Here is a 22155-nt window from a genome sequence, read left to right on the forward strand (position 1 = left end):
ATGTTCCTCTCTGGCCTCCCTCTCCTTCTACTGCCCCCTCGTCCTCCTTAATACCCTGGGCCATATCCTGGGTCCGGACCCTCACCTCACCATCTTCTCTGCCTAGAATATTCTTCCTCCAGGAATCCAAATGTCTTCTTCCCTTACCAGCATGAGTGACTAGGAGATGGGGAGACAGTGACTGTCACAGAAGCAGGTGTGAGGGTGAAAAAGCTGATGAGTCATTCTGCTGATGTGAGTCTGAAGGGGCCAGTAAAATGCTGAGTCATCACAGATCAGTGCCAAATATTCACTGAGGAAGGGCAGACAGTCACTACCAGGGAAGCATCTGGAAACAGGTAAAATTGCTCTCTCACCCCAGGTACTCAAGGCCCTCAAGTATTCACCATCATCTCAATCTTCTCTCAGGAAATGTCCTGATAAACTCAGCAATACTAAGTGCTAAAACACTAATGTGTACAGTATGTTAGCCAACTCAAATGTTTTTCATTTGAATGTGGGAAAGGGTTCTAAGCTCTAATACTGAATCTCTAATGGTGGATTTTTATGCATTGCTTTCAAATCTAGTGAGAACACATTTCCCCTACGCCTTCTACTCCTGATGCCTCATAGGTGGCCTTCCTTATGAGCTGACTAAAGCAGTTTGTGAAGGGCATTTAGCAAAGGGTGGACAGACAAATTCTTTGTGACTAACTCTCCATTACTCAGAAAATGTAAATGGATCAGAAGTCCCATCCCCTCACCCTCTGAGCATGTTGGTAAGCACAATGTTACTGTATAATGCGAAAATTTCCAAATAGAACTAAACTCAGGTCTATAAATACACATGATTAAGGCTTCAAATATAGCACTGCTTTATTTTCATGGGGGCTATTTCTGTGTGGTGATTGCCTGGCTGATTTGCAATTTCAGAATACAAATGGCTTTTCTCCATAGCTAATGGGAAACTTGGCAGGGTGCTGTACAGCCAGGCCCTCCTGAAAAAGTCTGTTAAATAGTGGTAAGTGCTCTTCTTCTGGATTACATAAGCAGAGCTGACAAAAGGCAACAGTACAAACCCAGAGCCTGCTAAAATGAGATAGTGTTTGTTTGGTTTCTCTTCTTATGCTAGAGGAATACCAACTCATCTGGTAATAAATCATGAAACGATCACGAGCACTTATCCCTATGATATTCTAAACTGAATATACTATGGTACAAATTAGGAATAAATGCCAATGGAGATCTCTCTGACACTGCATTCACAAGTAACTAAAAAATGTTTCAATAAGAATGATGTAAATAAATTCATAACCATGGGGACTGAACCAAAAATCAAGTGCCTGAAAGCAACAAACTCTACGGCTGTTATAGGCAAAACACCGAGTAGATTTTATTATCTCCATCTAATAGGGAGAACAGTATAATTATGATCTATAGTGATCTCAACACCATGAAGCAACTTTTCTAATACCACCACAGACAGTACAACCTACCTCTGAGCCAGGCCCTTGTAGATAGATACAACAAAATGATTATATTTTGAAGCAGTTTAGAGAATGATGCGCTTTGGAGTCAAAGTTCAAATCCCAGTTCTCTCACTTATATATTTTCTGACTTCGGGGACACCTGGGTAGCTCAGTCGGCTAAGTGTCCGACTTTGGCTCAGGTCATGATCTCATGGTTCTTGAGTTCAAGCCCCACGTCGGGCTCTGTGCTGAGAGCTTGGAACCTGGAGCCTGCTTCAGATTCTGTGTCTCCCTGTCTCTCTGCCCCTCCCCTGCTCATAATCTGTCTGTCTCTCTCTCAAAAATAAATAAACATTAAAAAAATTTTTTTTAAATAAATATTTCTGACTTTGGATAAATAATGGTTAGAGAAGTTTTCTCAAATGTACATGGGGATCTTAAATACCTATGTCTTAGGGCTATTGAGAAAATCAAATTAGAAAGCATGTAAAAACACAGTATCTGGCATGTTGTAAATACCCAGTAAACATCTTTAATATATTGTCTAGAAGTCTACCTTCAGTGTCTCTCATTGATTTGTGGGTCTCCTCTTCCTGGCTCCATGGTCTCTCTTCTTGGAGAACCTTGTGTGAAAGAAACAGATCTAGCTAGAGTAGATTTTCTCATCAAGATACAAATTTAGGAAAAGAGGCGGAGTTAGTGTGAAGTAAATAAAGGTTAGGTTTTAAGACTCCTCTCTTGGATGGCCCCTTCTAAGACCTTATACCTAATTTTGTATTCATAAATTTGCATCTTTTTTCTTAAATATGCCCTTAAAATTGTATATGCTTTGGGCCCACCAAAACTCAGAAGTGCTCCTGTCTATTGCATAAGCTCTAAGCCCAGCTGGCAGCAGGTCTGACCCAAAGCTGTGGATCACAGGGCTGGCCCTGGGTGTTCTACTTTCACTTTCTGCTAATGAATCCCAGGATTGGTCAGAGATCAGGGATAAGGCCACACTTGCAGGCGGGGTCTAGAGGTTCCTTGATGAAGAGAAAAGCCAAGGGAGATTGATGTGGGAAACAAAGGCAAATGAAAAATTAAATTTCCTTACTGCCTACATCCCATTGATAAGGCCTTGAAACAGGCAGAGTGATCTTCCTCTGGGAGCTCAGCTACCTTGATGTTGACACTCTGGTAAGAACAAAAGGGAATCTTAGCCCAACTCTCCAGGATACTGTGAGTCTACTTTAAACATATAAAAATTCCTTTGGAAATTTTCTTTATGTCTACCCTCACAAGATATATGTTGACAATCATACTCCAAGCTTATGCCCCCCAATCTGAAGGGTCGCATGACTGAGTTTTTGCTAAATGGTAATTCATGGCCATTTCCTAACAGCAGCTAGCCCCTCAAGGTCCTGGAAACCTTGTTTCCAAATTCCTTAGAAACTTACTCTATCCCTAATTCCCTCCCAACCTGAAGGTATATAATCAGTCACCTGTCACAACCCCAGCGCAGCTCTTTCTGTCCACGGGTTCTGTCCCCGTGCTTTAATAACACTACCTTGTTGCACTAAAGATGTCTCAAATATTCTTTCTTGGCCATCAGCTCTGAACCCAACATTTCAAACCACATCAGTATCAGGAATGAGGCAGGGTGTGACCAAGCTGAGGATTAAGGATAATTTTTCAGCAGAGACTTAAAGTTTAGTAAAAGAAATAAGATATTACAAAAATAGGTACAATAAGGCCTTAAATCAATGTTTCTCAAATGTGATCCAGGCTGACTCTGATTCAACAGCTTGACCAATACAGAAAAAGCTAGATTAAAGAAAAATCTGCTAGCAGTTATTAGAAACCTGCTGAGATACCCAGGATTTGAGGGAAGGAGAGCTTACTGAGGTCATCCCAACTTTTGGCACATTATTTTACTCCTAGGGACATGCAGTGGACTGAATGTGTCCTTCCCAAATTCATATGGTGAAATCTGAAGCCCCAGTGCCATGGTGTTTGGAGGTGGGGGTGATTAGGTCATGAGGGTGGAGCCCTCATGAATGAGATTAGTGCTCTTACAAAAGGGACCACAGAAAGCATTCTTGCCCTCCTTCCAACATGTAAGGTCACAGTGAAAAGACTGGGTCTTCACCAGACCCCAATGTGCTGGCACACAGATCTTCGACTCTCTGGCCCCCAGAACTGTGAGAAAGAAATGTGTGCTGTTTGAGCCACTCAATTCATCTTATTTTTGTCATAGCAGCCCAAATGCAGTAAGATAGGGCATTTGGCAATTCTTGGTGCAGGGCAAACAGCTAAGAAGTCAGCAGGAACTTGATGGGACTGGGAAGATAAATACTGAAGTCTGAAGCTGCCAAGGCAATTGTAGAATCAAGATCCTAGACAAAAGTGGGATGCAAAAATGTGAGCCCACCACCAGCATCAGTTTTCCTCAGGCTATTTACTGATTAAGTCGTGCAGGACAAGAGGCTTGGAAGCCAAACAAATTGGGTAAAATAGCAAAGCAGAGTTTGGGGTTGTTTCATAATGCTACGGAGACAAAAACGGAGTTCAGAACTAGCCAGGGAAGACTGACTGAAAAAATATCCCAGGCCTTCACTTCTAGAGGACTACATCCTAATACTGAGGGTGAGACAGAGCTACTCTGATATTCCCAGAAACAGCAAGCCAGTCTGGGAGAGGTGTGGCCCCAACTAGATTGAGGCCATCTGTCCCCTGGCTGTGAGAGAAGAGGGTAAGCCCTCTCTGCGGGGAGAAAACACCAACCAGAGCCAATGCAATGTTTCATATACAATGTCAGTCACTCATTAGAGAGTTGTGTGTACCACTAAGAATTTAGTGTACCAGATACATTAAGATAACTATGATTTATATGTTACAGAAAAATACAAGACAGAGAGTTCCACCAAAGCAATGGAATTTGTTGGGGCACCTGGGTGGCTCAGTTGGTTAAGTGTCCGACTCTTGATATTGGCTCAGGTCATGATCTTGCGTTTGTGAGACTGAGCCCCACATCCGGTTCCATGCTGAGCATGGAGCCTGCTTAAGATTCTTTCTCTCTCTGCCCCTCCCCCGCTCACGCTTGCTCTCTCTCTCTCTCTCTGAAAAATAAACATTAAAACATTTTTTTAATTAAAAAAATAAAGGAAGACAACAAAATTCAAATATTCAACAATATAACATTTGTAACTTCCAAGATCCAATAAAAATTTACCAGGAATGTAAACAGTAGCAATTTTGGCCCATAACCAGGAGAAAGAAAACAATCAACAGAAAAATGCATCAATGCAATTCACCTCATTAACAGAATAAAGGAGAAAAGCTTACAATCATTTGGATGAATACAGGAAAAAAATTTGTTAGAATTCAACACTCATACATGTTGAAAAAAAACACTTGGCAAACTAGGAATAGAAGGAAACTCTTGAAATCTGATATTGAGTATCACAAAACCTATAGCAAACAATGAATAGTGAAATATTGAAAGCTTGGCTCCTAAGATTGGGAAGAAACAAAAATACTCATTCTGACAACCTCTATTCAACATTGTGCTGAAGGTCTTCAATAGGCCAATGAGGCAGAAAAGGGAAATAAAAAGCAGATAATTAAAAAGGAAAGAAAGCCTTAAGATTATAAACAGAAGCCAAACTACCATTTTCAGAAGTGACATAATTATGTATGTAAAAAATCCAAAAGAATCTATAGTCAAACTCTAAGAAATAATCAGTGAATTAAACAACTTTACTACATACTAGGTCAACATACAAAATTATATTGTATTTCTATATATTAGTAACAAACAATTAAAAACTGTAATAAAATGTCATCAAAAAGCACCATTTATAAGAACATACAAAAATCAAAAACCTAGGAATAAATTTAATAAAAGATGGTCAAGACCCTCTATAAAAAATTATAAAACATTATTGAGATTAAAAAGCTTAAATGTAAAGTAGTACCACATTCTTAGATTGTAAAGATGTCAATTTTCCCCCACATTGATTTATGGATTCAATGTAATCTCAGTAAAAATCCCATCAAGTTTTGTTTGTTTTTTTGTAGAATTGACAAGATGCTTCTAAAATTCATACAAAGATTAAGAAAGGCCAGTATCTTGAAGAAGAATATAGCTGCTGGATATACACAACCAAATATCAAGATTATAAAGTTAACAGTAATTAAAACAGTAGAATGCTGGCACAAGAAAACTGTAAAAATGAAATTTTAGAAATAGACCCACACATAAACTATCTTTTGATTAATAACAAAGATGACATTACTGTGTAGCAAGGGAAAAGATGGTCTTCTAATAAATAGTGCTCAACTGATCCCTATGTCATATCATACAGACAAACCTATTTGAGAGGGCAGACACATAAAGTACATTCTGTATGATTCCATTTATATAAAGCTCAAAACCAAAACTAATCATGGCAGAAGACAAAATATTTATTTGGATAGGGAATAATGATTGGTAGGGGGCTTGCTAGGGAATTTCTGGAGCTGATAATGTTCTGTTTCTTGATTTGGGTGATGATTACAAGATTATATTCACTTTATGAAAACGCATTGAGTTTGTTCACCTGACTTGTGTACTTTTCCATATGTGTAATATACCTCACTAAAAAGTTTACTTAAACAGAAAAAAGAGGTCTGTACATGGCTGGCATCAGAGCCAAAGAAGTTTATGCATTTCACAAACAAAATACCCTCCTTCTATTGTCATTTTTTCCTAAAAATAAATGTCAATATTTCACACGATGTTTCTAAATGTATCCCTTAGGATCCCCAAATGCCTACTGGTATGTAGCACTTTCTGCAAGGTCCCACTAACTTAGGAACTCCTCATAACTGATACTTTCAATCTGTTGTGAGATTGCCAAATGTGATGTCAGAGATCTTTGCATCCATTTGACCTACATTTGACATTTCAGACTAGCCAAGTCAAGGTCAGGTGATTCTTGTAACTTAATTCTAGACAAGGACCAACAGTTTCACTTCACATGCCCAATATTAATAGTACTATGGCAATTTAAGAGAACTATGTGACCAATTTAATTCCTTAAGTATTGATGACAGCTGACATTCATCACTTCAAAGCGAGGGCTATATTTCTACAGAGGAGACACATTCTCTACTTGCTCAGATGAGCCCATTCATCTACTAAGAGTCCAAGTAGAAGGGCACTTGGGTGGCTCAGTTGGTTGGGCATCTGAGTAGGCTCAGGTCATGATCTCACAGTTCGTGAGTTCAAGCCCCACATCAGACTCGGCTGCCAGTGCAAAACCAGCTTTGGATCCTCTGTCCCTTTCTGCTCTTCCCCTGCTTATGCTCTCTCAAAAATAAATAAAACTAGATCAAGAGTTGCAATGGTAGCTTCTAAAAACTTATCACAATTGATTTTGTAATTGTATAAGAGCGTCTTGCTTTGAATTATTTAATAGAATTTTACTCCTGGGAACTTCAATTCACATAGATTTTCTTACAGATCCCAAGTGCTCTAAGACTGGGTGTAGTAGGTACAGTTAAATTGGGAGGCTGAGCCAGTTGGTGTATAATGTTAATTGAAAGTGCAGGTTTTGGTAAATCTTATCTTTCCCTTTATTGTATGTTACACTTTAAAACTGTTATTTTACCTCTTCTGACTGTGCTTAAAAATAAAAAAAGCTTTAGCATTTCAGAGGCACAGATTATGTACTAGAGTTCCTTCCCATTTTATGTTTCTTATACCTTTTTCAGAATAAAACAAGTATTAATTTGGCTTTTACCCATAAATATAAACTTATAAACATCAAAGCATGTTTTCTATAGATCTCTCATCTTCTAGCCTGATTTTTGGCAACCTCATATCCTCTCTGGAGTTCTAACACGAGAGGAATTCTTTAATAAGCCTGCTTTACTTATGTGCGGGGTGTAGGTATTGCTCCTTCTACTTTGTCTCAAGCAAATAAGTTTGTTTGTTTATTTTTGAGAGAGAGAGGCAGAGAGAGAAGGGAGACAGGACATCATGACCTGAGCTAAAACCAAGAGTCGGACACTTAACCGACTGAGCTAGTTAGGTGGTCCTCAAGCAAATAAGTTTAAAGAACAGCATGGCACGGGATTTTCCAGAAAGTGGGAAGATGGTTCTACCCCAGTTCAATTAACTATGGTGTCCTAGGCAAATCACCAATGCCTTTGTGTTCTTACCTACAAATTAACGAGGTTCTTTCTGGCATTGGTGCCTATCACACAGTAGGCTCTCAACAGTAATGCACAAGAATTAAATTCTTTCAAAGACATCTTCCAGCTTTTTTGTATATTTAACCCAATTAATTTCTGTGAAAAGTAGTAAACCAGCAAAACAAAATGCAAATTAACTAGGCCTACTCCTGTTCCACTATTATTCTCGGGCCAGTCTGGGATTAGAAAACCACACTGGAAGGTACTCCGGAAGCAAAGGGGTAATGAGAATACAGTAGTACAGGAAGCACACTTATTCATGAACAACTGAACTAAAAAGGAAAAAAAAAAAGACCTTCCCAAATGGCCAAAATGAACTAATGAACCAAAGTAGAAAAAGATAGTATTTGATACAACCAATTCTTATCCAGAACTTTTAATTTTTTCAAAATGTCAGTAAAAGCAGTTTCTCAAAACAGCTGTTTATACTAAATCAGGCATCTCCCAAGAAGCAGCAGCTACCACTGAGGCTCTTGAATTTAAATGCACTTCAAGAAGAAGTGTTAGGTGAGTGTATTCTGTAAGTTAAAGACAGAGAGGAGAGGCATGGTGGGCACAGTCATCTCTGGAGATCAACTGAGAGGATTCAACATGTCTAATGCAAGGTAACTTTTGGGGTCCTTTATGTTAAATGTTCTCAGGAAGGAGGAGTTTTGTCATTTCCTGTATTTGCCTTTATTTTCTTGTATTATCTCTGGCCTACCCTTCTTGCCCATTCTTTTCCCTTCTCGAAACTTAAACTTTTTGAAGAAACACGCATTTAAAGGGCTGAGAAAACAAGACATATTGGAAATAAGAACTGTTCTTTCACTGCTCGGTAAGAAATGAGAAAGGTCTAGTGTGAAATACTGGAGTCTAAAATTAAAATCTAAACAGAGAATGCTCAGTGACCTTTTCTTAGGAGGCTTACATGAAAGAATGTCATGGCACACTGATCAGATTTGTATTCATTTGCATTTTCAGGATGTTGCTATTAATACATGACACTCAACAAATTACACAATATGACATTTTGTACCAATCACTTCACCTCTAGTTTTTTCTTCAGCTCTGTTACTTCAGCCTCTGGTTAATTAGGAAAAAAAAGTTAAGAGCCTTTTTTTGTTTTTGTTGTTTTTGTAGGGGAGGAAAAATTTTACCTTGACCTTTTTAGGGTTGGTGGCTGGGGCCTGTGAATTAAACCAACAAAAGACAGGTTAATAGAAGAGGCATAAAAATGTAACTAATGCTTTCAACTTTACATCCATTTTGGGTAAAAACCCCAAAGAAGCTGTTAGGCTTAGAAGTTTATATACCATCTTAACAAAGAGGGATAAATGCTGAAGCAAATAGGCAAACAAAAAGGGGCTTGGGGCTTTTAGAAGTGGCCAATTGAGGGCAAGTAAAAAATGCGGAAATGGATGAAGAGAAGGGTGATTTTAGTAAGGTTTATGCGGACTCAGCTGAGTGCCATCTGTTTCCAGTAATAAAGGTTACTGTCCTCTTCCTAGTACAGAAGAGAGGGGACACCTTGACAAATGAAAATTTATGTCTCTTTTATGAAGGGATATTTATGCCCTGAGTTTTGGCAGAAGCAGAGGACAGACAGTTCTTCCTGCATCTGCTGCTTCTCAATGGCCTTTAGCTCAAAATAACCCTTATGCCGAAATGGCACATTTCAGGGTGCCATATTATAATCCCCTTAATTTTCTAAGGGGGAAATCAAAGTTCAAATGCTCTGGCAAAGATATTGTTTCCCAAACCGTGTTCTGCAGTTAGTTCCCTAAGATGTCTTATTTAAAAACAAAAACAAAAAAGTTGTATGTTCAAAGAATTTGGGAAATGCTGAGTTAAACATGTTTTTTTTTTTTTTTTTTTTTTTTTCCAGCAGGAGTTCTCAGGACCTTTAATTAACTAACAATGCACTACGTTTCTGCAAAACGGGAATAATTCACTGTGTTCCTCAACCTTATTTGACCATGTAGCATGTTTTTCAAGACTAGTGTTTTCCCGTAACATATGTTGAGAAGTAATGGGATTAGCCACCTTCGTATGTAATGCAGAAGTTTGAACAGCCATGGAGTAAGTATAAGCCAAAAGATGGGAGAACTGAATAAAACTGGCACAGTATCAGTCAGCAGTAACCATGCTACATTCTGAGTCCTGCTCCAGGGGACTAAGCTCTGGTTTGTGTCCCTAGGAAGCAAACCAAAGTGTGCAAAGCTTCTGGATCCCATTGAATTAAATCCCCTCCTCGGACACTGAAGAGTACCAACGGATGAAGAAAAAATGGTCTCATGTGTTCATTCCATCCTTGGCTCAGTACAGCTCCAGTTGCATTATTCTTAAACATCTATTAACATGATTGCTTCATAATTACAAAGGCTAACTGCCAAGCCTTTTTCACAGGAAGCAAGGCACTGCTTATCTTTAACTGCTCTTCTGGCTCACGCAAAAGGGTCAGCTTTTTAAAAAAAATCTCATCTTATGTTAACCGAAGAAACATCTCTAAAAATGTCATCTGAGCTGCTGCAAGATAAAAAAGAAAAAGGACATTTGAGGCACAAAGCTAACTAAATGCAACAATTAGAGGATTTGGGGTGGGGTGTACAGGATTCAGAATTGACGGAAGTGATCAATACATCAGAAGCATGATGGAACCTAGTATCATCCCTCTGGTTATTCTGTTCTGTCAGAATTTTCATTTCAGCAGAGACCATCTTCAGTATTGTGATCCTCAATATACTGATTCTCACTCCCAATCAGTAGACTTGATCTTTGATCCTCAAATGTCAGCTGCTGCCACATGTCCCCTTCATCATCTTCCATGTTCTCAGAATAGGGGCAAAGCTAAGCACCCAAGTCAGAAGACTGGTTGGCAATTATCTTCTATTGTCTCAAAAATGTGTGTGTGGGGGGGGGGGGGGGGGGGACGGAGAGAGAAGGGCTAGTATCTGCTGAACACCCACCCAGGTGCAAAATATTTTCACAAATATTAACAAATAAATTGTCATTAACAGACCTTTTTTCAATTTTGAGAATAAAGAAACCTGGGGCTTAAGTTATAAAATGTATTCAAGGTCAAACCAAATGTTGATAAGCAAATGAGGTAAAATTTGAGCCAGGTCTGCTCAAGAGTCCAAAGTCTATTTTATAGTATCATGCAGTTTCCTGATCATAAAAAAACCTCCGTTTATATAGGAGCACAAATGACCCACTTATGCCATTTTTCTCGGTACCTAGCACAACATCTCAACTTTTATCATGACACTAACTTCAAGAGGCCTGATAATGTTTAGATCCTCTCATTCATTTGCCCAAATCAATGGAGCTATTTATTCTCAACTGTTGGTAATGAACTTTCTTAACTCAGCATTTTGTGGAAAAAAGTCTAAATACTTGAATTGCTTCATTTCATGCTCATTCACTTGCACACATCTTTTTGGTCTGCTTTTAAAAATAGTTTCCAAAATCATGACATATTCAGATATGGCAAACAGGATGGAGGGCAATGAGAACACTAGTCTGAAATGGTCACATGGCTAGAGTACCTGTGTCTGTTGTAATCCCAAATGGAAAACTCTTGAATTTATGAAGCAATCATGCTTGTGTTTTTGACTGAAAAAAACAAAACAAAACAAAAAACAATGAACAAAACACTGCCCTAGGACTATAGACTTGGATTCTAACCTGTTCTTCCATAGTTGCCACCTTAGTTAAGACTATCTGACTCAGTTTCCTCATTAATTAAAATAAAAATAGATCTCTTAAGTTCGTTTAAAAATTCCAAAATTCTATAGTCAACTGCAACTCACTGATCGTTCCTGTGAATAAACAATTTAAAATAATTCAAATCCTGGGGCACCTGGGTGGCTCAGTTGGTTAAGCGTCTGACTTCAGCTCAGGTCACGATCTCCTAGTCTGTGGGTTCGAGCCCTGTATTGGGCTCTGTGCTGACAGCCTGCAGCCTGGAGCCTGCTTCAGATTCTGTGTCTCCCCCTCTCTCTTCCCCTCCCCCGCTCATGCTCTCTCTCTCTCTCTCTCTCAAAAATGAATGTTAAAAAATTTTATTTAAGTAATTCAAATCCCAACACTATCATCCCTTCTAAAATTCCTTTGACAAAGGCAAAGGATTCACCCATCTTCCAGTTAAATTTTCTTTTTATCGTGACTGAAAATCAAGCAGCAGAGAAAAAAGTAAGTCACTAGCTAGACAGAGTGATATATAGTGTTTGCAAAATGGTTTACTTCATGAGAAAGCAGCCCAACAGTTTGCTTATTCTGGTTGCAGGTATCATGATTCACATCCTCTAACAGGTAGAGAGAAACATCAATCTTTTCCATGACACACAGTAATACAGTAAAGCTTCTTTCTCTCTTGCTTAGCCTGATACTAGATATTCACAGATGAAAGTAATTCTGTGAGTCCTATTCCTCATACAGATGCCCAAAACACCTGCTTCCAAATTCCTATAATCAGAGAAATTATGTAACAGACTATCTGGCTCATTCCTTACTCTGGTAACAAATAGATAAAGACTTTCCAGTATAGTTTCCTTGGCGTTTCCTTCCCCTCATCATCCCTTCCCTTTCCTTTTCTTGTGTTCTGATGAAGGAAGACACCGTGTAGTAGGAGAGTCTGACTCATCTCCACCACAGCCTGGGAGAGTTGAGCAAACACTAGTCAGTCAAAAAATCATTAACTTGACTTTCTTGGTTTAATTTCTTTATAAGAGTTCATTCCTTCAATACATCAGGATTAGAAGCATTTCAGTGGCAGTGTGTGGTTCTTGCCTATTTCCTCAAAGGTTCTTTGTACATGGTCAAACCTTTAGGTAGATGCACGACAGGGGATACTTTGGGGGAAATGCTCCGTGTTAGCCACTCTAGCAGACATCTAAATGGGGAAGAGAAGTAGTGGGCAAGTTCTCCCTACCTTATTCATCTCTCTTCTGGCCACCACGCCCAGGAAACTTCATAAGCAGAGGTCCCATGTCAGAAAACATCAGTCACACTATTAATTTTACCATCACAGAATCTATTCTACCTTTCATTCACATTGAGGACAGTATAGTAACCTCAGAACAATGCTTCTCAAACTACAAAGCGCATATAAGTCCCCTGGACACTTTGCTGAAATGCTGATTCACATTTAATAGATCTGGGGTAGAGTCCACACTGCTGCAATTTTAACAAGGTTCAGTGGATGCTGATACTTCTAGTTTGCAAATCACACTTGAGTAGCAAGGTCCTACTCTGCCCTCCCAAATCTAGAGCACATTTTACCTTAAGGTCTCCTTGTGGCTGGTTATCTACCAAGAAAACTAAACAGGGCAGAAGATTCAGAACCTCTGCATTGTGAGAGCTCTATCCTATATAGGGGAATTGGGTTCACTGACTTTCACTGCCCAGACTCTGGATCTTTCTTCCTGCCCAGACGGATTTGCCAGATCTTCTTGATCAGCTGAATGACATACCCTGGCTCAGCCTTACCAGCTTGATTTGATGCCACTCTGCCAGCAACTCAAACATTAGGAACACTTGCTAAAATACAAATGCCCAGTCCTAACCCTGAGATTCAGATTTATCAGGTCAAGAGTGGCCCCAAGAATGAACAGACACTCTAGGTGGTTCCAATACATTATGAGACTTTGGGGCAGGAAATACATGTAGCCTCTTTGATCAGAGAAATCTAGACCTATCTATGGCTGTTAATGCCTTTACATCAAGGAAGACAGCCAAGAAAGGTAAGAAAAAAGGAATCACAATTTGAGGATCTGATACTATAACAGAAGAAACAACTTCCTCCCCAATTTGAACACTTACTTAAGGGTGCTTATGGTTGATTTCAGTGTATTTGATCCCCTTCTTTAGAGAAGTTCACTGAAAATGTAAAGTATGTCTTATATATTCTATAGCAAATTCTTTTAATGTAGGTATGAATAAGATATATTTGGTTAATTATAAAAGGAATGGCTATTTGCCCTTCTGACTGAAGAAATGAAACTGAAGTTGCTCATACACATACAATTTTCTTTTAAACATATCCAAGAAGACAAGCACGGAGATCAATTAACAAAAATAAGGACTTAACATTAATTAGTACCCTTAAAATAGCAGAAGCAAATATAAAATACAAAAAGCAGCTTTACTTAGACTTTATGAATGAAATGTCCTCCCTAAGAAAGGCTACAGTTGGACTACTTGGTCTCTTCTGAGGCAGGTGTGACATGCTGGGGGGTGTTAGCCTCTGCTGGTACAGCTGCAGGTCCTGCCATAGAAACAGTGGTATCAGACACAGGAGGGACAGCTTCTGGATTGGAACTAGCTCCTGTGTGATCGGGGGTGGTCTCAGTCTGAGAGGCTGAGGATTCTTGACTGGAGCTGGCATCTGTGAGACTGGACAGATCAGCCTGGGGAGGATTGGCCTCTTCTTCTATTTCTAGTTCTGTTTCCTGACTTTGAACTTCCTCAGCTTCTTCAACCATAGCAGGTGGTAGCTGTAATAAAGTCTAATGAAAAAAAAGAAAACATCAATATGAACTCAAATGAAAGAAAAACACTGGCTTACAAAGCTAAACTCTCACATTAATGTTATTTTCTTAATAGATATCGTTCAATCTACAGTTTTCCAAAACACTCCTGGCCATATTATAATACAAACGTAACAACTCTGATGACAATGCCTAGGTCTTCCTGACTCAAAGATCAAAGTACATATTAAATCTTCAGAGAAGAAAATAATATAAAAATTGATAAGGTTAAAAAAGCTAAAAAGCAAAAATATCTGCTATAACACTTCTGCAAAAACACTGGCTCGTTAGGACTGACCGACAACAGCTCAAGAAAGGGCCAACTTTAATCAAGGAGCCATGTGAGGGGAGGAACAAAGCCTTCAGACAAAACCATGGCCAAGAGGGAACAGCATGGTACAAAGCTTCTGTCTCACTCCACCAGAACACTGGAGCAGCTCCACATGCTTAGCCTTCCCTTTAGAACAGCTACAATAAAAAAGGCCAACCATGACAAGTGTGGGTGAGGATATGCAGCTACAGCTCTCACACACTGCTGTTGGCAATATGGTGCAACTACTTTGTAAAAACAGATTGGCAGTTTCTTAAAGAGTTGGACACATAGGGGCACCTGGGTGGCTTAGCTGATTAAGCATTGGACTCTTGATTTCATCTCAGGTCATGATCTCACAGTTGGTGAGTTCAAGCCTCACGTCAAGCTCTGTGCATGGAGCCTGCTTGGGATCCTCTCCCTCTCTCTCTGCCCCTCCCCTACTCATGCTCTCTGTCTCAAAATAAACAAATAAACTTAAAAAAATTTTTTTAAAGTTGAACACATATTCACTCCATTATTCAGCCATTCTACTCCTAAGGAATTTACCCAAAAGAAAATACAAAGATTTGTGTAAGAATGTTCACAGGAGCTTTATTTGTAATAGCCAGACTTGGAAAGAACCCAACTGTCCAGCAACAGGTCAATGGGTACACTTGGTACATCCATATAATGGAACATTATTTGTCAATAAAAAGGAAATGACAGTATACCGATTGACAGGAAGATCTCTGGGGCCTGGAGAAGGTGGGAAAGGGACCGGTGAAAGATCAGAGGGGTTACCAAGGGGCACTAGGAACCTTCTGGAAATAATTAGTATGTTCATTATCTTGATTGCAGTGATGGCTTCACAGGTATTTACATATGTCAGAACATACTGAATTATATACTTAAATATGTAGAACTTATTGTTTGCCAAATTCTATCCACATAAAGGTGTTTTTAAATCTCTCTCTCAAAATAAATAAACTTTAAATAAATGGATGTTACATGAATAACAACAACCCTGTTTGGTTTAGCTGTTTTCCCACAGCAATCAAATACTTTAAAGGTATAATCTCCAAAGGCAAAGATTCTTTCTACAACAACAACAAAAATAAGACTGAATTTTGAGAAAACTCACCTGATGATAATGATGTGTGGTCTGTATCAAATGCATGTACATGTTATATACAAAGTTTGCCATCTGGGGCATATTCTTTATTATCTGTACTTCATGAGGTGGCCTCTCTCCATTCTAGAAGAAGGCAAAAAGAAACTTAAGTACAGTAAGAAAGTTAATATGCTAAAAGCGAACATTCTAGAAGCCCATGTCTTATGTATAAGCACTAGGGTTTGGAGGACATAAGAACAGTAACAGGACAGGGTGCCTGGGTGGCTCAATGGGTTAAGTGTCCAACTCTTTGTCTTTTCTTTTTTTTCTTTTTTTTAATGTTTACTTCTGAGAGAGAGAGACAGACCATGAAGGGGGAGGGACAGAGAGAGGGGGACAGACAGAACCTGAAGCAGGCTTGAGACTCTGAGCTGTCAGCACAGAGCCCAATGCGGGGCTCAAACTCACAAATCGTGAGATCATAACCTGAGCTGAAGTCAGATGCTTAACCAACTGAGCCACCCAGGTGCCCCAAATGTCTGACTCTTGATTTCCATTCAGGTCATAATCTTGTGGTCATGGGATCAAGCCCCAGGTTGGGCTCCTCCCTGGTTATGGAGCCTGCTTAGGATTCTCTCTCTCCCTTTGCCTCTCGCTCATGTTTTCTCTATTTAAAAAAAAAAAAAAAAAGGACAAGAAGGACAAGAATAGTCACAGGACATTAAGAAACAAGTGTGAGTGACTGGGGCGCCTGGATGGCTCAGTTGGTTGAGTATCCAACTTTGGCTCAGGTCATGATTTTGCAGTTTGTGAGTTCAAGCCCCACATCGGGCTTGCTGCTTTCAGCAAATAGCCTGCTTCAGATCTTCTGTCCTCCCTTCTCTCTCAAAAATAAATAAAAGATTTAAAAAAAAAAAAAAAGATGTTAAGTGTGAGAGTCCAATAAGGACTTCAGAAAGAGAAAGTGATTCAATTTAAATTTAGTAAAAGAGACTAGAAGAAAGCTAAGAGTTACTACCTTATAATACAATTTCAGGTTGGTAAGTAAAATTTATGAGTTTTGGTCTAATTCATGCAGAAGAGTAAGAGATAAATGATCAGTTGAATAGAAAGAAAAATCAACATTGTCTAAAGTATTGTCTCCAATACCTTGTATGCAACAAAGGCAATTTTCAATTTTGTTCAGAAAGAAAATATTAAACCTATTTTTCTATTTTTGTTTTTCTAAAAATAAGCTAATATTACTGGTATTTAATATATAGACTTGTTAGTCATAAGGGGGAATATTCAAGAAATTTTTCCCTAATAAAGCATATGGTCAAATGCTAGTCTAAAGTGCAAATTTTGTGGTATCTAAGAACTCTTTGGGGGAGACTTAAATTGTGGGAATCCCAGATTCAGTAGGTCTGACACAGAATGAGGTGATTCTGATGCAGTCGTTTCCCACAAAAATCTGAGAAACACTGCTCTAAAGTGGTAAAGCATGAATGAAGACAATAAAAAATGTGCATTTCTTCCTAAACCATCCTAGAATAAAGATGAACAACTTTCCTATTTATAGTCAACTCTAAAATATTTTATAAAGTCTCACCCTTTCTCACTGTAGAAGCAATTCAGAAGACTATAAAGGTAAAAAATTTTACCATAAAGTAACAAATTAAGGCATGTAACATCAGAAATATGAAGTGTATTAAATGGTATTTCTCAGAATTAGGCAGGACGGTAGTATTACATGTAAGTAGGTGTTCTTTTGATAATGGTCACTTTCTGCAATGGTTACCACTTCGGTGTGCCAAGACCGCCATGCCGTTACAACTATGAAATACTACCTTTACAACATGGAAGGCTTTTTGTTTGTTTTGTTTTTGTTTGTTTGCTTATTTTCTGGTGGCTCTGCTGGGAGCTGCCTCTTCTGAGACGCAGCACTAGCGGCACAGCCCCGCCCAGCTCCAACACTGATCTCTTGAGCAGAAGGTGGGGAGATGCTCTCAGGTAGTCGCCCAAGGGCTTGACTCCATGGTGTTGGGTAAGGCACTAGTTTTTAAGCCTTCTGTTCATTGGTACTGCCTGATCTCCTCCACGTGTCTCCAGGTGTGTCCCTGCAGCCTTTGGATAAAAAGACTGCCTCAGACCTTGTGTTAGGAATCTGCCTGTTTAATAATCAGCCCACAAAAGAATGAGAAGTTCAGAGCCATAGGATTGTGTCCAGACTTCAGAGGCTGACATTCAAGGCTTTACATGACTCCACCCCCTCATATCATTCCACCCTCATCCTTCTATTCCTCTACAGAAGCATTGCTTTAAAAAAAAAATGCAGTTAAAAAAAAAAGTACTCAGCCTTATTATAAAACAAACACACAGCATTTAATCTTTTCTTCAAGAGGGGGAGTAGGGGGGGCAAATAGGTGTACTGTGAACATTGAAAACAGCTTTATTTAAAACCCAAATGGATCTCTAAGACATTGCATTAAATGAAAAATGCAAAGCTCAAAAGTGACAACCTAAAGATTAATGAGTATGCTAACCTTTATGTAAGAAAGAAAACAATATAAAAAAATAATCAGGTTATTTGCTCCTTTATGCAAAAGGAATGTAGGAAGCATAAACCAGAAATTAAAGGGACTGGTCACCTTTTGGGGTGGGGGTGGAAAAGGGGAGCAAAGATGAGAGGTTTAACAATGGTAGCAGCGATGAGGAGGCAATGACATTTCTGAGCATGTCCTTTGTTAAGTGTATGTGCTTTTCCCTCTGACATTCTCCAAAAATGTAGGTAAGAAAGGGTTCTCAAGAGCTAAACCATTTATTACTCTGTTATCAAGTAATTAGTTAAGTTCTCCTTAAAAAGCTGAAGAGAGGCAGTACAGTACAGTGATTAACAAGGATGATTCTGGAGTTACACTGCCTGGGTTTTCAAATCTTGGATTCTCCATCTATGAGATGCATGACCAAACTACTTAACTTTGCTAACCCTTAGTTTCCTCATATGTAAAATGGAGTTAATAAGAAACCTTACTGAAAAGGACTATTAGATGAAGTGAGATCATGCATGTAAAGAACTCACTGCCTAGTACCTAGTGAGTACTCAATGTTAGCATGTATTGTTATTTTGTGCAGAAAATCTAATTCAGTTCCACAGTGTAAGGAGTGCTCTAAACCAGTGATCGGATAATCTATGTGATGATGTTCCTAGCTACTGTGATCATCTGTAAGAGAGCACTGCTCTATACAGCGAAGAAAGAGTCCTACCTTTCTACTGGTTGGGAAAGGTTCTGTTGGAATTATATGCAAATGAAGTGGACGGGCAGTGAGCTGGCTAAAAGCTGGCGTTAGCTCAAAACAGTTTTGGAAGAGGGATACTCTTGCGAAGATATACAGTCCAAGTCTGGCTCTAGACATGGCCACCACCAAGCGACGGACATCCCTTTGGAAAACAAACAATATTAATTAACATAGTTCAAGATTAATAACATAAGTATGCAGCTTGTTTTCTTGTTTTGTTTTTTTTTTTAACATATTCCACTCATTATTTCTGTTCAGCTATGGCAATAAAAAGTTAAGCTTCTTAAAAACTTAATAGAATAAACATTAAGTTAATCAGTGTCGTGTGACTAGTTAAACCAAGTAAAGTTAATGCTTTATCACTGACCTCTATGTTTTTGTTTTTGTGAGGGGGGAATCACGACCAATGCACTGATTAAAAGATCTAAGTAGATATAGTAGTATTATGGTACAAGAAGTCACGTCTTAAGAATGTGAAAAAGACAAAAGCACTAGACAGTAATAAAAAAAAGGTGGAGACTGCACGAGGCAGTATTCATGTATTCATACTGTGAGTTTTGGAGACATTTTAATTACGTAAATCATGATGATGCCGTATTTAGACAGTAGCTATAAATAAGCAAAAACAAACTATTTTAAAATGCAATAATTCTGAAACAATTTCTTGAAAATTACATCTTTGTTTACTCTTACATAAAAGTTATCAGTCTAATGGAACCTGATGAGCGGGGCTAAGCTCCAAGCAGATTTTGACTTAAATGACAACATTATGAGAGCTTGGAGAATTTTTTCTTTATATCCACCAAATAAAATAATAAAATGAACTCTCATTATAGTTTTTGCCACTAAGTCATATGAGATAAAAGTTTACACAAAACTAAATGGCTGCTTTGTAATAAGAAGGTATTATTCCCATAATTCTCTAGCACATAAATACATCACAATAAATGATAAAAATAGATTATTGTTTGTTTTGACAATTCTTAATCCTGGGAGAACAAATGGTTCCTTTATCCTCTAACAGTGAGGCTGAAAGACTGTGTGAGGAAAAAGTCAGAAATCCTATGCAATGAGAAATATACTCTGAAGACTATTTTTACCACCTTCTTAACTCTTTTAATTTCTGACACTGTTTCCAAAAAACATCATATATTAAGATTTTATAATAAAATTCTGTCTCTGCTACTGAAAATTAAAAAGTAAATGTACTAAATATATTAAAGATTCAAAAAATTCAGATGCAATGACAATAGTTAACTACATAAAGAATCTGATATTGTTACACTCCAACAAAAAGCTGCTAAACCAAAAGCTGCCATACCAATTAATTATACTTTAAACTTAAAAAAATTTAAAGCCACTTAGCTACAGAAGTTCAAAATTGAAGCAGATAGTAAAGTTTAATAATATAAACATTTTTCCTTATGTACCTCAGATGGCCCACTGCCCTGGTTCGTACTAGAGAAAGAAGAATATAATCATTCTGTTGACCTTGAAATCTGTCAACAGTTGTCACCTAGGGAGAAAAAAAATGGAAAATATGGTATCTTTTCAAATGCACCATAACAAGACTTTAGAGAGATCATTTAAATCATATGCCAGCACAAAAATCTTATCATTAGAATAATCCCAAGAGAAACATGATCATATACATGATCATATACTTGGAACTGAGAAAAACAGTTGATGAACACTATGAAATAAATCTCAGGAACCAGATTAGACTATGTCCCCATGTTATTTACACTTACAGCACTCATCTTTACCTCTGCTGACAACGAAGTAACTATCTGTAGAATTAACAGTCTTCCCCCACTAGACGACCCAAGTCCATGGACACAGGTCCTGTTTATCTTATTACCTGGTATACCAGTTTGATGCCCAGCAACATAACCTAGCATTCTCACTTAGGATTTAATGGTGTACAGCACAGTGATTTCAGAATTCTTCACATCACGCAGTGCTCACCACTGCAAGAGTACTCCTTAATCCCTATCATCTATTTAACCCATTCCCTCACCCTCCTCCCCTCCGGTAACCATTAGTTTGTTCTCTATAATTAGAAGTGTTTCTTAATTTGTCACACTTTTTTCCCCCTCCTTTGCTCATTTGTTTTGTTTTTTAAACTCCACATGAATGAAATCATATGGTATCTGTCTTTCTCTGACTTATTTCCCTTAGCATGGTACTCTCTAGTTCCAACCATGTTGCTACAAATGGCAGGATTTCATTATTTCTTCAATGGGTAATATTCCACTGTGTGTGTGTATGTGTGTGTACACATCTTCTTTATCATCAATCCATGGACACTTTGGCTGCTTCTGTATCTTGGCTATTGTACCTAAGTGCATATATCCCTTTGAAATAGTGTTTTTATATTCTTTGGGTAAATAGCCAGTAGTGCGATTGCTGGATCATAGGGTAGATCTATTTTTAATTTTATGAAGAACCTCCTTACTGTTTTCCACAGGGGCTGCAGCAGTTTGCATTTGGTTTGGGGCTACCTTGAATAAAGCTGCAGTTCATGTATAAGTAGATTTGTGAACATGTTTTCATTGCTCTTGAATGACTATCTAGGAGTGATATTGCTGAGTTGTATGGTAAGTGTATGTTTAACTTCACGAGAAACTGTCAAAATGTTTTCCAAAGGTGCTGTGCCACTTTACACATCCACCAGCACTGTTCCAGATTCAGAGTTCCAGTTTCTCCACATCCTTGCCGACACTTGGTATACTGTCAACCTCGTCAATTTTAGCCAATCTACTTGGTGTGTCATTGTAGTTTTAATCTGTATTTCCCTGACAATGAACGATGGTAAGCATTTTTCATGTGCTTATGGGCCATTCCTATGTCTTCCTGCATGAAGTACCTGTTCATTTGCCATTTTGTATTGGGTTGTCTTTATTTAACAATGACTGTCACAGGAGTTCTTATATTTTGGATTTAAGTCCTTTGCTCTTACACGTGGATATAACCCCTGGAAATGTGTTCCCAACCTGACCATGTGGAGAGCTTGTCTGAGAAATGGGTTCATACACTGAGAATGGCAGAGCAGAAGGATGGAATGAATCTTGGTCTTTGATGACATGATGGAGTCATTTCTGTAACCCAACCCTGGAGCCATTCCATTTTCGTCTTCTTGTGTGAGAGAGAGTAACTTTCTTCTATTATTTCAGTTAAGCTTTTGTGTTATAAATAATAAAAGGACTCGGATACCGATGTTCTACTTCTCAACTCTCTGTATTTCAAAGCTATTAGTTTCTACTTCCACGCTCCACATTCCTTATGGAGTGG

At 38.4% G+C, this 22155-nt stretch overlaps 1 protein-coding gene across 2 annotated transcripts in view; it reads right to left on the reverse strand.

The window, feature by feature from the left end:
• Positions 1-4604: 4604 nt before the first annotated feature.
• Positions 4605-22155, reverse strand: part of AQR (aquarius intron-binding spliceosomal factor) — a 98718-nt gene continuing 81167 nt past the window's right edge. Inside the window, exons 32-35 of one of the 2 annotated variants that reach the window (XM_049613287.1) lie at positions 20292-20377; positions 18829-19003; positions 15613-15726; positions 4605-14158 (exon numbers count right to left, since the gene is read on the reverse strand). In XM_049613287.1, the coding sequence (XP_049469244.1) occupies positions 13847-14158; positions 15613-15726; positions 18829-19003; positions 20292-20377 (687 nt within the window). In that variant the 3' untranslated portion in view covers positions 4605-13846. Of the gene's footprint in view, positions 14159-15612; positions 15727-16548; positions 17689-18828; positions 19004-20291; positions 20378-22155 lie in introns of those variants that run through there. The other variant, XM_049613288.1, reaches the window with a different exon arrangement.

Source organism: Panthera uncia, assembly GCF_023721935.1.
Source record: "Panthera uncia isolate 11264 chromosome B3 unlocalized genomic scaffold, Puncia_PCG_1.0 HiC_scaffold_1, whole genome shotgun sequence".
Classification (NCBI taxonomy): Eukaryota; Metazoa; Chordata; class Mammalia; order Carnivora; family Felidae; genus Panthera; species Panthera uncia.